Source organism: Mastomys coucha, unplaced genomic scaffold (assembly GCF_008632895.1).
Source record: "Mastomys coucha isolate ucsf_1 unplaced genomic scaffold, UCSF_Mcou_1 pScaffold15, whole genome shotgun sequence".
Classification (NCBI taxonomy): Eukaryota; Metazoa; Chordata; class Mammalia; order Rodentia; family Muridae; genus Mastomys; species Mastomys coucha.
In genome coordinates, this window is record NW_022196897.1 from 59,056,148 (window position 1) to 59,069,923 (window position 13,776).

Below are 13,776 nucleotides of genomic sequence, written 5' to 3' on the forward strand. Positions count from 1 at the left end.
AAGTAACTCAGCTTGAATGATTTTTTTTGCCCACATATCTGTAAAATATTTGGAGTTCTCTTTAATAGTTCACTAATTTATTTTTAAAATACAGTTGCCTCTTAAAACCCAAATCAAGGGGCTAGAGATGTGGATGGCTCAGTGATTAAAGGCATTTGTTGCTCTTGCAGGGGAATTGAGTTTGTTTCACAGAATCCACAAGGTGGTTCATTTGTAACTTGAGTTCCAGGGGATCCAGTGCCCTCTGCTGGTTTCCATGTGTACTGCATGCACATGATGCACTTACATACAAATAAAACACCTATAAACATGAAACAAAAACAAATGCATCTTTTTAAAAAGAAAATCAACACTTTCCTCATTTCAGCTTGAGGTTATTTTTATAGATTTAGGGCAAGGGCTCCCACTATATACACCAGCTCAGTAGAAGCCTCCATTTCCTTTGTATGGTGTCACCATCTTTAAGTGATTCTAAATCGTATTTCATATGTAATGAAATCTTTTTAAAGACTCTAGACTGTACAGATAGTCAGGGCACCGTGTGATTTTCTTTTAAAGTTGGTATGACATGCTCAAAAGTATATGCACATTTTCATAGAAGAAGGTTATCAGGAAGATTTTTTTTATAGGCATTATCATTTGGTTTTCTAGCAAAGTGGATAGAGCGAAGCCTAAGGTTGAGGAGAGTATATGCTATGGCTACAGCTTAAAGTCAATATAGCTGGTGTAGAGTGAGCTCAGAGTGAGCCTGGCATAGCAGGAGCCTTAAAACATTCTACTGAGAGCCCATAGGTCTCCTACCTCATCCTTACCGAGGCTGTCCAAGCCCACACCCCTGCTTCCATCTTCGCCATCCCTACTTTATTCTGCTGACTCTAGAAATCAAAGTTTAGAATAGAACCTTCCAAAGCCTGAGCTAAACCCAGTTTCCATGTGTCTGGATTTATTTTCTGTCTTTGCACTTGAACACCAGACAGTAGATCATTTATAAAGAAAAGAGATGTATCCGCTCACAGTTCTAGGGGCTGGGACTTCAAGGGGGCCACATCTCCTCAGTGTCTGCTGAGGGCATCATCCCACTCCAAGCAGAAGGCTAATGGGCATGTAACAAGAACGAGCCAAGAAAGAAGCCCACATGCTGTGTAATGATCCACTCTAGAAAGCACCAGTCCACTCCTGAGAACTAATATTGTCTCTCAACAGAAACATCAGTGTCCCTTAAAGGCATAGCCTTGCAGTGCTGCATTAAAGCATTAAAGCCCAAACATGAATCTTGATGGGAACATACCATATGAAAACTATAGCACCACACAAAACACAGGGTTGTATCAAATTAAGCAAAAAGGACTATGAAAAGGTAGCGTACTTTTGTTATGTTAGTTTGTGGTACCTAGTTCTCTTTGGATCAGCCTTACGTTAGTGTTAATAAATATATCTAACGAGAAGCTGAAAGCTGTCTCATCTCACTACTTCCTCAGGCAAGCAAACAGAGGTCTGTAGTTCTCAGTGACTCACTCCAAATCAAAGCAATAGACAGTGGGAACCAAAGAACCCAGGCTCAGATTCTCCACGGCTGAGCCAACCAGAACCTGGGTTTCAGGCAACCCCTGACAGTGCTATTGTCTGCCTGCCGGATGCAGTAGTCACAAAACTTTATACCCGGTATTGTAGTTCTTACGAAAGAAAAATGGTGAGTTATGCATATGTATAAGCAAGAGACCAAAGGGTTAATCAGAAAAGAAATAATTTTCACATAAAGTGATCTGTCTTCCCTTTTTTATTGTAAGCTCAGAGAGAATTGTAGCAATACAGGTTGAGCAATTTTCTTTTTTTATGAATCTCGTGCTCAATTTATGAAAGCCATTTTGCAACCCATTTACATGCAGTAAACCTTTGCTTTAAGTTTCTGTCATTTACCTTGATCATGATTATTTATAGTTCTTTCCGAAAGGCCCTTTGCTGTTTTAGCTCTTGAGTACGGCACCGCCACAAGGCAGTTTTCTATGGTGCCTTTTAAGCCTCAGCTGTCGGCTAAGATGAAGCCGGTCTTGTTATTTGCTACACGGCTCAGGAATGCTGTTCAGTGGGAATGAAACTAGCCAGACTCGAGAGTCTTGGACTCAAAACCAACTGTGCCCTCTCCCTAGATAATCATAGCCTTTTATGTTCCTTTTGTGTTGGTTTGCCCACTTTTAGAAAGGAAACATTTTTGTCATCAGATGCTAAAATAGAGCTTCACCAAAGTACTTTTTTTGTATAGTTTATAACATAAACTATAAATGCTAAGTTGTTTTATGAACTAGGTGATCATGATATGAGCTCCTGTAAATCACTAAAAAAGGAAAATTGTGTCTAATCTAAAATTCTTTTATTGTCTGTACAAGAGTGTTAATGACAATATGACCCTTTACTTTAGACATGTGATAGACACTCAATTAAGGGTTGAATTCTATTGATGAATAAATGAAAACTTTGCCACGGAGGCTCGCAGCACCTGGCATGGTCTAAAACACAGGACAAACATCGCCCCAAGCCTCACAGGGTTTATAGTTAAGATGGTTGGCCACATGTGCTCAACTTGATACTCAAGTAGACGGTGGCTCTGGATGAGAGACAAAGATGTGGTAGGGTCTGGAGACCTCATGAGGGGCTCCCTAATGCAGAGTGAGTTCATCTACATCCTCCTAGCTTGTGTATATAAACACTGTACCAGCCATGGTCCTAGCAGAATGGGGTACCCACCCAGAAGAGTTAAATCGAAAATCATGCAAAGAAGGATAGTAATGATGTGGGCTGAATTAAGGGGACCAACAGGATGGGGCAAAATACCCAGAGGTAAGCAATGGGAAATAATATTACTGTCCTGGAGGGTGAGGTAGAGGCCAGGCAGGGAGAATAAGAGCTGAGGCTGGACCCTGCTGGAATCCTTGTCATGTCTGTGCAGTCTGCAGTCTAACTCCTCAGTCAGCTATCAGGAATCACAAAGAATGTGCACGTGTGTGCTTCTGACACTATGAGGGAGAGTTTCCTTGAGGACCAACGTGGGAGATCGCATCGGTCCAAAGCTGAGATCTGTCATTCTATGCCTTGCATGTAGCACAAGTGAAGTGGGTAGGAAGTGGCTCTGTGGTTTCCTTGACTCCTTGGCACTTACCATGCACAGCCTTCTCAAGGTACAGAACAGGAAAGAATGGATTATGCCCTCAACAACAAGAGGAGGGTCATCCGCTTGGTTCTGCAATGGGCAGCCATGTATGGTGATCTCCTCCAAGAAGATGATGTGGCTATGGCTTTCCTGGAGGTACGTGGGGGTGATTCATCCCAAGAATATTCTTTTATCCCCTAACACAAGGTGTACAACAAATTCTATAGAGACTCTGTAATTGCCAGTTCTGGACCTTGTTGGCATGTTCACTGTCAGGTACGTTTAATAAAAGGAAAACATCAGCCATTGTCCTGCCACTCCAGTTCCATGAGTGGTTGCCATCGCAGTGCGTTACAGTCCGCTCTTGTGTTCTTTGCATGTTTGAGAGACTTGGAATCGCATGAGGACCCAACATTTTGCAGGCTGTTTTTTTTTTTTTTTTCCTACTTAGCTCTGTAAAGATTTTTCCCATGTCAGCGTGATCTTTGTAATGAAAGGTTCTAATGCTCCATCAGGAGCAATCCACAAAAGCATTTATCTGTGCCCACCCTGTTCTGCGTTCTCCTTCCTACAATAACTGTACAGCAGACACTTTTGTGCATGTGGGTCTGTCTTCAGTTACTCACTTTCTTAGGAGTAAGAGCTCTAGGGAGAATGGAAGGTGGGGTTGGCTGCTCAGAGGTGGACTGATTTAATGAGGACTTGCCAGGGCAGCCGGGGCAGTTCTGAACGGACATCATTTACTTGGTCAACACTGCTTCCAGCTCAGCTGCCTTTCATCCATGCAGCATGGGCTTTGGCCTTTGACCCTGGATTAAGTAGTACCCCAATATTCACGGGCATATTCCAAGACCCCAGGTAGTACCTGTACAGCTAATATAACAAGTTCTGTATATTTTTTTCAACACATATCTATTCAGAATGAAATTTGTCAATTCAGCACACTACGTGGTAAACAATAACTGATATGAAAATACTATAATATACTGTAATAAAATTTATGAATTATTTATTTCTGGAATTCTGTTTCCAGACGATAGTTGATTTCAGGTAACTGATACTATGGAACATGAATCTCCCAAGATAAGGGAACAACCGTCCTCACTCCCCCTCTAGAACCGAGCGCTCCTGTACAGGTAGAAGACAGTGTGGTTCTCTTTCAAAATGTATAATACTTTGCTCTAAAATTAATTTTCCAAAAAAAAAAGAAAAACATGCTTCCGTTTTGCTTGTGTCAGCTTTGATGAGGCATCTAGAAAAATGGACTGCTGTTGGAAGGGAGTTCACGGAGTAAAGAAATATGGTGTCTTGGGACCCTGTACTGACTTGGGCCCCTCCCTGTGACTGGCATGATGGTCACAGCCCGCCATGGAAGCCATTGCTCCTGAGAGACATGGGCAGAGGTGCTGATGTCACTACTAGTGGTCAGCACAGCTCTGAGAGCATCAGGTGGAACTGTAACACAAGCCTCCGGCTGAGGGCTCTGCCTGCGTTTGCACTGTTAACAACCACGCCAGTGGTAAATAGGAAATAAGTGGAAAACTCTAAAGTAATGTGAAGAATAAATATTAAAATCCCCTGGGGAGAAATGGATTTAAAGACGCCTCAAAAGTGCAGATTGTAAGGTGTCTGATTCCAAAACCAGACACTTTGTGTGTTCTTTCACACTCACCACGTGAGTCCACTGTAGTTTATTGTTTTAATTTTGCTGTGGCAAAATGGGAAGAACATAGCACTTACTATTTCAGCTGTTTTTAAATACACAATTCATACAATCATTTCATCACCACACTCTAGCTCCGGGACCTTTTGTTGTTAGCAATTTTGAATGTGAATGCATAACTACTTCCTCCTCCTCCTCTCCCTCCTCCCTCCCATCCTCTCCCCTCTCACCTCCTTCTTTCCAAGAAACTATGGTCTGGGGGTGCTAGCAACACGCATGGCGTAGGAGCATGACTCTGTTGCTGTCTAGAGAAATATGCACCTTTCGGTTCTTAAGATCTGTGACTTTTGCGGTTGCAGGAGTTCTACGTGTCTGTATCAGATGACGCACGAATGATGGCTGCCTTCAAGGAACAGCTGCCAGAGCTGGAGAAGATTGTCAAACAGATGTAAGGAGGGACTTTGCTCTAGGGGGTCCTTTCGTCAAGTGAGCACCTGCCTTATGATTAGAACATCTTCCAAAGAAGTCTTTGCCTGCAAAAATGGCCAGCACTGGCCTGTTATTAGCCATATGTTCTGGTCTGTGTTGTGGGCCCAGGGCACAGGTAGCAGTGAGACCAGATGAGCAGAAGGACCTGGATGCCATTTGTGTTAGCAGACTATAGAGAGGGAAGCTGCCCTCTGACAAGCCTAGGTCTAGATACATGACTCCCTTAGACAACTTAGCGAGGAATCAGTCCATGGCATTTGAGTACATTTGAAAACAGTCACCTATGTGGGAAATTCATTCTCTGCTGCTAAAGCTGTCCATTGCAAATATTCCTGACCTTGAACTGAATTGGGGAGTTTCCTATTAATGGACTATTAAATTAAGTACTGGAGAGTGAGTATATCAGGAGATTGACTTTGAAAGCCAGGAGCTGCAGCATTTAACCTCAGGTCTGTGACAAGAGCGAGTGACTTCGCTGCTTCTCTGTGCTTTGGCCCTCTTACTGTTAAAATGAGGGAGTCACCCATTGCTGTCCAGAGAGACCGTGCAATCTCAATGCCTAACGTAAGATTAAAGTGACACACAAATAAAGCAATCTGAAAGAACAATGGCAATGGCATTCAACAGTGTGCTTTCTCTACTTTTTGTAGCTCAGAAGATGCAAAAGCTCCACAGAAGAAGGTAAGGGCTCTTCAGAGAGCAACACTGTCTGCACCCTGTAGCACCAAGATTATCCAGAGACCCTGGATTGCAATATAGCGAATTGATGTCTCCTTTGTGCACACAAAACCTATTTGCTTCATTCCGGGGCTCTAATTGCTTCTCCGGGTTGTCATGGTTTGTTAGTCACTCTCCTTTACACACTTGTGCTTATTATTTTTACAGCACAAGGTGCTTTTGCAGCAGTTCAACACAGGTGACGAGAGGGCCCAGAAGCGTCAGCCTATTCGTGGCTCTGATGAGGGTGAGCAATCTCTCCAATCTCTCCCATGGAATATTTGTAGTTGGGCTAAAATCTGCCTCCTGGAAACCATCGTCTTGAACCTACTAAAGCACTGCTCTTGGGTGTGCTTCTTGGTCCCCTGATAAGTTATGTTCTTGGGGTCTGGTATCCAGACAGAGCTGAGATGCTTGCCCAAACCTCAATGACACTGCCTTTCCCTGACTGTCAGGATGTGGGATCTCTCGGGGCTTGGTTGGATGCCAGCACTAAGTACTCTCCCCACCCCAGCGGAGCAGGCCTTGACCACAGATGTCTAAATACTATGCATAGCTTATGTTTTCCTTTGAATGGCGGAGACTACTGTCTCACATTGTCAACTGTCTCTGCAGTTTTGTTCAAGGTCTACTGCATTGACCACACCTATACCACCATTCGTGTGCCCGTAGCTGCCTCTGTGAAGGAAGTCATCAGCGCAGTAGCCGACAAACTCGGCTCTGGGGAAGGCCTGATCATTGTCAAGATGAACTCTGGAGGAGGTAACAACTTAGATTTGCATTGTGGTCTATTTATGAAATAAGCCATCCTGGCTAATAAAAACCATCCAAGGAGAAACTGAGTCCATTCACGGTGACCCAGAAGGATGGCAGAGACTGTGGAAGCTCCCAGGGATAACAGAAATATAGTGTGAAGAGGCGGGCTTATGAAATGTCTAACATCCAGAGTCCCACACAAAGGAGTGAGAAGTGATTTATGGGAGGCAGCTGTGCCCGCAGTCTCTGGCATCCATGTCAGCCTGGGGCTCTTTCAGTGGAAACCATAAGAAACTCACTGGGCCTCGGATTCCTGAGAAAGGTGCACCTTTAGGGGACATGGAGTTTGACAAGCAAAGAGTCCAGGTGCCTACAAACCTGCAGCTGGAGTGGTTGGGGGCTTGTTCTTATCAACTGATGACAGTTCCCCACTTCCCCAGTAGAGCCAAGCAGAGCTCAGCTGCTCTAATATCATGAGGGGGGTACTCCACTCCCCAACTTCCCAACCTGGGACTAAAATTCCTGTCCTCTTCCCCTACTCTATTTACCTGAAACATTATTTTGTATCATCTTGTATAGCCAGATGTAGCAATGGCAGAAAAGGATGAATTAGATACACTGTGTGCTAGTGAGTTGCTCCAGACCAGGAGCAGCTGGGAAGTAAAGGAAAGCCGTACCTCATGGTGACAGGGGTTTGGGCAGTGTTCACCCACAATGCAGTGAGAAGGTTCAGGAAGGAGCTGTTAGGTTAATTCCCCAGCGATGGCTCCACAGCCTGTTGAGGGGTCCTTTAGGAATGGAGTGAAGCATTTCTGCCTTGTCTGAAGGTAGGAGATACCGCTGATGCAGGATTTTAAAGTGGATGATGGATTCTCAAGACCTCTCCTTCTATTTTGTGTCAGTTGCTCCAGACCCAAGATGGCCTCTGAATTCATTTACTGCATTCTTCCCATAGGCATCCCAATACATTGGACATTCACTTCAAGGCTAGCGTGCCACTGAAGCCTGCCCTTCCATGTCCTATCTTAAGTTTTAACTGTCCCCCTGACACATACTTTCTAACCCTCTTCCCTGCTGTGCTTTGTGACCCTTATCCCATCTCACACACACATACACACTCACTCACACACACTAACACACTCACACACATACACACTCACACATATATACACATATATATACTCTCACACACACACATTCACACATACATATACACTCACTCTCATACATGCACACACACTTACATATACACACACACACTCTCACACATGCACACACACTCATTTCCTATCCCCTTATCCCTCTGTGTTATCTAGAATTTTTAGTTTATGTTTTATCTCTCTTTATTATTTCTTTATGTGTCCCTAGTGTCTGGTATGTAGTAAATACTAAATATATTCAATAAACTGATTCATAAAATATAGAAAGATGCTTTAAAGTAGTTAATGCTGTTAGCTTCCATATTGGGAACAAGTTTAAAAAAAAAAGATATTTTGCAACTAAAAATCGTGTGAGATCTCTGAAGTGGCCCCCACAGTTTCTAATAATGACCTTTCTATTTCCAAAGTACCAGGCATTGTTACCATCAAGAAACCTAACTTGCTGTCTGATTGACTATGTGGGTTTTATAAATAATTATGGTTGCAGAGTAGATCTGGGCAAACTGACCCTTGGGTGTGCCCACTCCTGTTGTGTGGTCATTTCTGATGCCATCCCGAGTGCTGTGACTATCTATGCGCAAGCGCTGTCTTTTTTATTCAGTGGATGCATCCGCTCCTGTGTTTTATGCAGTCGCATTGCATGTTCCGGTAATTCACCAAGCTGGCAATTTGTTGGTGTGATTAGGGCAGTGCAGCAAATCTCAGATGGATTTAATAGGCAATCTCACGCTTTTTATGTTCACAGAAAAGGTGGTGCTCAAACCTAATGATGTTTCAGTATTTACGACGCTCACCATTAATGGACGCCTGTTTGCCTGCCCGAGAGAGCAATTCGACTCACTGGTAAGAGTGAATGGCCTCCTCAGAGCACCGTGTGCAATCAGAAAACCTTGTCTGAGGCTTAATTTCACAGCCACACTGAGACCGGTTGCTAACAATTCTTGACTGCTATGTGGCTTGTTCTACACTATGGTCTATCGGAAAAGCCCCGGGTGCTCACTGGAGCTGATGCTCCAGGCTTTAGATGATCTTCTGTGCAAATTAGCCAAGCTGTACCGCGGCTATGGGGACACAGTTCAACTGTCAGAGTCTTGGTTGGGATTCCTTTCATTAAAATGTCTTTAAGTTCAGTATCAATGTTCTAAATCAGAATACTCAGATCACGAGGTAAATAATCACAATCAAGGGAGACATTGGCCTCAGGAGACCCCATAGGAAGACCCGAGGCAGAGCCATCAGCCGGGTCTAGAAGGGCTCTTCCCTGAGCATGCTCTCTGGATCATCATGGGATACCGGAGGTCAGAACACTTGTTCCCAGCCACTCAGAACTTCTGTGAAGAAGAAGCATATTCATTTCTGTTTATCTTCTAAAGATTAAACATGGATTGACTAGCTACTAGAAGACCTTAGAAACCACAGGATCAGTTTAGTTTCACAAACCAAGTTTCCTCTGTCTCTGGACACACAAGCTTCCCTTGTGAGGAAATAAAAGACAGCATGTGGGTGAGAAGTGACCTGCACCAACATCTTGGGAGAGTTCTGTTTCCTTAGTGAGGTGTAGACAGGTCTTGCTAGAACTTTAGGAGGGAGCTGGGTTGAATCTGAGCCCTTGTGACAGCCCAGGTTCCCACCCAGCAATGCAGCAACAAGATGTGCTTTTCAGATCCTGATTGGATGTGTCTTCCCTGATCAGGACTCTGGTTTTTGCTTCAGGGAACGCCATAGGTTTTTGTTCATTCATTTTCTTTTTCTAAGATGTAGTCATGTGTTGTGGCTGCTAGGCCTCAGTCTTCCTACCTTAGTGTCCCACGTGCTGGGATTACAGGTGTGTGGCACCAGACCCGGGCAGACAGCTCATTTGGCACCATTTTACTTTGACTTAAGAACTTCACGAATGTGACATAGTGCCATCGCTTCCCCCCTCCCCCGGCCAAGCCCCGAGCACCCCACTCACCCTGGCACCAGCATAGAAAGATGAGCACAGAATCACAAGCCTTAATGTGTGTTCTTTGGTTCTTTAATCACCTGCCTTCCTTGCTTTCTGAATAAATTTCTCTTAACATTTAGGGATTTAAAAATAAATAAATAAAAATAAATAGCCAGGAAACCACATAAAGATATAAGAAGAAAAGTGGCTCTACAGCATTGTCCTCTGACCTCCACTGGTGCCAGAGAACATTTGCCCTTCCTCTCCCCACACATCACGTGTGCACATGCACCTTTTAAAAATTGCCACGAGTTCACATACCCTCTCCTGGAAACTAATGCCTTAAACAGCTAGTGCTGCCCTGTGCCGTTGAAGGTGCCGGGTGAAGTGTTTGTCTCTCTTGCCGGCTGGTTCTTGGCTGCTGTGTTGAGCCAGGGGGTGGACAGTTAGGCACGTGGACTGTCTCCAGCTCCCTGGGGGCAGACACTAACTTTTTAAGCTTCTGTTTATTGCTCACAGTCCTGCGGCCTTCCAAGTTCTGGGCTCTTACTTATCTTCCATTTTAAGGCCTGAAGGGTTGGAAGGAATTTGCTTGGCAACAAGGGCCCTGGACATGAGCCTCTCAGCTGGGGGTGCTGGGTACCTACATCTCGGTGCTCAGAGGGGGTGGACCTTACCTGAAGCTCCCTCTTGGGCTTACTAAAAACATCCCTATGACAACCATCTTTCTAGAAAGAGTTGTCCAGATGGTGACTACAAGGCAGAATGTTGACTGAACCCTCTGAGCTATCACCACACACTTACCAAGTGTCAGCTAGCATGACAAGTGCCCAGCAGCATCTGTCCTTAGGACAATAACAGTCAAATTAGGAAGTGAGTAACCCAAGCTGCCCAGAAGAAAATGAGTCTCGGTGTTAAATAGTGCTGTTTAAAACTAGTAGAGTGCCCGTGCTGATCCCACTGCGAAAGGGCTTGCGTTCCAGAGCTTTGCTCTCTTGAAATTTTTTATTTGAGTATAAATGTTAGTACAAAGCCAATTACAACAAAGCTTCAGTGTACTGTAATTTGGCTCTGCTTTTATCCACTCACTGATTCCTAAGACGTTTATTTAGTACCTGCCACATCATTCCATGGTCTGTGGATGTTTCTGGCTGTGGGACAGTCTCGAAGACAAACCCTTCGTAGTCCATGTTTCTCAAGGAGCCTGTTATGACCACTGTGTCATCAGAGGGGGCCCACTATGACAAGTTGCACTGCAGAGGCGGAGGTGTAACGCAAGCAAAGAGCAGTGCTGGGGTGTAGGTTGCTCAGCCAGCAATTACACTGACAATTAGCACCCCTTTTTATGTGTTAAGTCTCTGGACTAGGACCACAGTAATGCCATTCTTCAACAACGAGTAGAGTGGGAAGGAGGTGCAGAGCAGAGAGGCTGTGCTCACACCAGCAGCCATGGGAGAGAAGGGAGACCACAGAGAATCCTGCTGACCTGAGATGTTGTCCTGAGGCCAGAAATTTAAGAGTGTCACCTACTATTCTACTGAAGACTTGGCCTGGGCTAGAACCGTTGTCAGCTGGTCCATAAGCTACTTGCCCACCAGCACCAGTTCTGTTTGGAATTGTTGCTTTCTGCCCTGTTTTCTGTGTTCTACAGAGTGGACCCGTATCCAGCTCTTAGCCTAATGTTTCTCTAACCATACTTTCCTGTCATTTGTAGCAGTTCAACCCCTCTGGAAAGTGACCTAATCGGAGAGAGGGGACATCCCTGTGCTGAGGACTGGATTTACAGGCCGCACTCAAATTGTCCCCATTTAATCCTCTTAACAAGCCTCAATATTAGTTGCCAACTTGGGTAGTATAACCCTGATTTACTGGAACTGCAGACAGACAGTCAAAAGATTAAGGGATCATACCAAGTATGTGTTGCTACAGTGGGGTTTATGTTCAGTCTGCTGTTTTCTGAAGCCGGCATGATCTAGTATCTGTCCTGTAATAACCCCCCATCTCCTAATCTTGTACGCAGACCCTCTTTAAAAGTGGTTATTTGGTCCCTCTCTGCAATCTGTTCCTGCAAATCAAACATGCTGTCAGCTTCCTCATTTTCATCCTTGCTCTCCATCAGAAGCGTGAGCTGTCCTGAGAAAAGCTTTTCTCGCCCTCCTGCTCACTGCTTCTCTTTATCTTCCATCACACACTGACTCCCAATAAAGCACCCTGTTTCAGATGCCTCCACCTGCTTGTCTATGTACTTAGTAGTCTAGTCTGTTGATACTCTGTCTCCAGGTGTGCAAATGGAGTCCAGCAAGTAACTATATTCACAAGCAGCACCAAGCCCGTGGATGGAGGTTGACTCTGTTACACTGTAAACTTGATTGCTTAGCTCACAGATGAACTTTCCAGTGCAGGAGCCACCTAAACCCTGAGCATGTCATTTCTTGGGTGTCTAGAACACTGGGGACATTCTGTGAATACAGCAGTGATGAAGATGCTGATGAAATTCATATAAAAGTATTATTTCTAACATGAGCCTTTTTTCTTATTAATGCTGAGACTGGAGCACTGAACCTTGTACATGCAAGGAACATGCTCAGTCAGAGTCACATCTCTAGTCCTGTGACATGTTCAAATACTGTTAGCATCAGATTGACAAATACTCATATATATGTATGCTTATACATACATATATATATATAACATGTTTATGCATATATATCATTCCTAAATATCCATTCCTAGTCTTACAGATAAGTATTAAGGTATTATACACTTACACTTCATCTGTCACTTATCTCACAAACACTTTATACTATATAACACTGTATAGCATTTCTTAGAACACAAAAGGAGATAAGTGAACCAAAATAAAACTTTTGATAAGAGTCTTGGTCAAATTAGCAGAGTCTGGTCTTGCCTCAAACATGGAAATAACATTCTCAACCCAATAGCTCTCGGGTCAGACTGAAGACTTGGAAATCCTGTGTAGACTCAGCTCACAGCACTCTCTACTACTTCACTACTTTAGGTGGTGTGTGAAGACATGGCTGTAGCAACTTGACCTCAGTCACCACCAGGAGTTAAGTAGTAGTGTGGGTAGAAATTCAAACTCCTGTGCTTTTGATGTGCATCTTCCATCTTTTCTGTGGAAAAGGGAGAGATTCTAGGTACCCATCCACCAATCCACAGGACCCCACCCCTGTGCCAATCCCCAGGCACAGATCCCTGCTCATCCTTTGCTAACCCTTTGTTTGCCATGGCCCACAGTTGAGATGGTGGTCATGACGATGCTGGCGGTGACGATGCTGGTGACCACACTGTTGATAATTGGTGGTGATTGACGATGGTAACGACAAAGATGGCCTCTGGGCAAGTACAACAAGCAGCAAAGCCACTTTTAACCTCAAAACCGACATTTCAAAACATGCCCGAAAGTATTCCTTTCCAACATCCTTTCCTACATCAAAAACTCCTGAAAGCATTTGGCACTAAGTACTGTTCCCTTTTGTGGTTCTGATCCAGTTTCTCACAATTATTCTCAGACTCCCTTGCCAGAACAGGAAGGCCCAACCACTGGGACAGTGGGAACATTTGAACTGATGAGCTCGAAAGACTTGGCGTACCAGATGACAACATATGATTGGGAGCTCTTCAACTGTGTGCATGAGGTAAGGGGCCCAGCAAGGAGCACGCATGGGTTCCATAGGATTCTGAACGAAGCCTGCTGGCCTGACTCAACTCATGTTTCTGTGTGCTACCATATGGAAACCACATGATGGGTTTTGTGCATGCTGAGCTTATAAAACCCTAAAGTATTAAAGAAAAAAATCTCTGTGATGCTATGCTATGTCTTCCAGAGTCTATTAAGCCAATAACACCTAGTTTATATTTATATATTCCACAAGCTTCATGAAAGCCCTTCAAATCT

The 13,776-nt window shown here is 44.2% G+C and overlaps 1 protein-coding gene across 6 annotated transcripts in view; it reads left to right on the forward strand.

Moving 5' to 3' along the window:
* The window catches only part of Rapgef4 (Rap guanine nucleotide exchange factor 4), a 293,101-nt gene that overhangs the window by 255,512 nt on the left and 23,813 nt on the right, over positions 1–13,776 (forward strand). For all 6 annotated transcript variants that reach the window (XM_031370606.1, XM_031370607.1, XM_031370611.1 and 3 more), the window contains 7 exons: positions 3,151–3,301; positions 5,168–5,256; positions 5,948–5,978; positions 6,183–6,261; positions 6,630–6,776; positions 8,676–8,773; positions 13,391–13,516. In XM_031370606.1, coding sequence (XP_031226466.1) covers positions 3,151–3,301; positions 5,168–5,256; positions 5,948–5,978; positions 6,183–6,261; positions 6,630–6,776; positions 8,676–8,773; positions 13,391–13,516 — 721 coding nt within the window. The remainder of the gene's footprint in view (positions 1–3,150; positions 3,302–5,167; positions 5,257–5,947; positions 5,979–6,182; positions 6,262–6,629; positions 6,777–8,675; positions 8,774–13,390; positions 13,517–13,776) is intronic.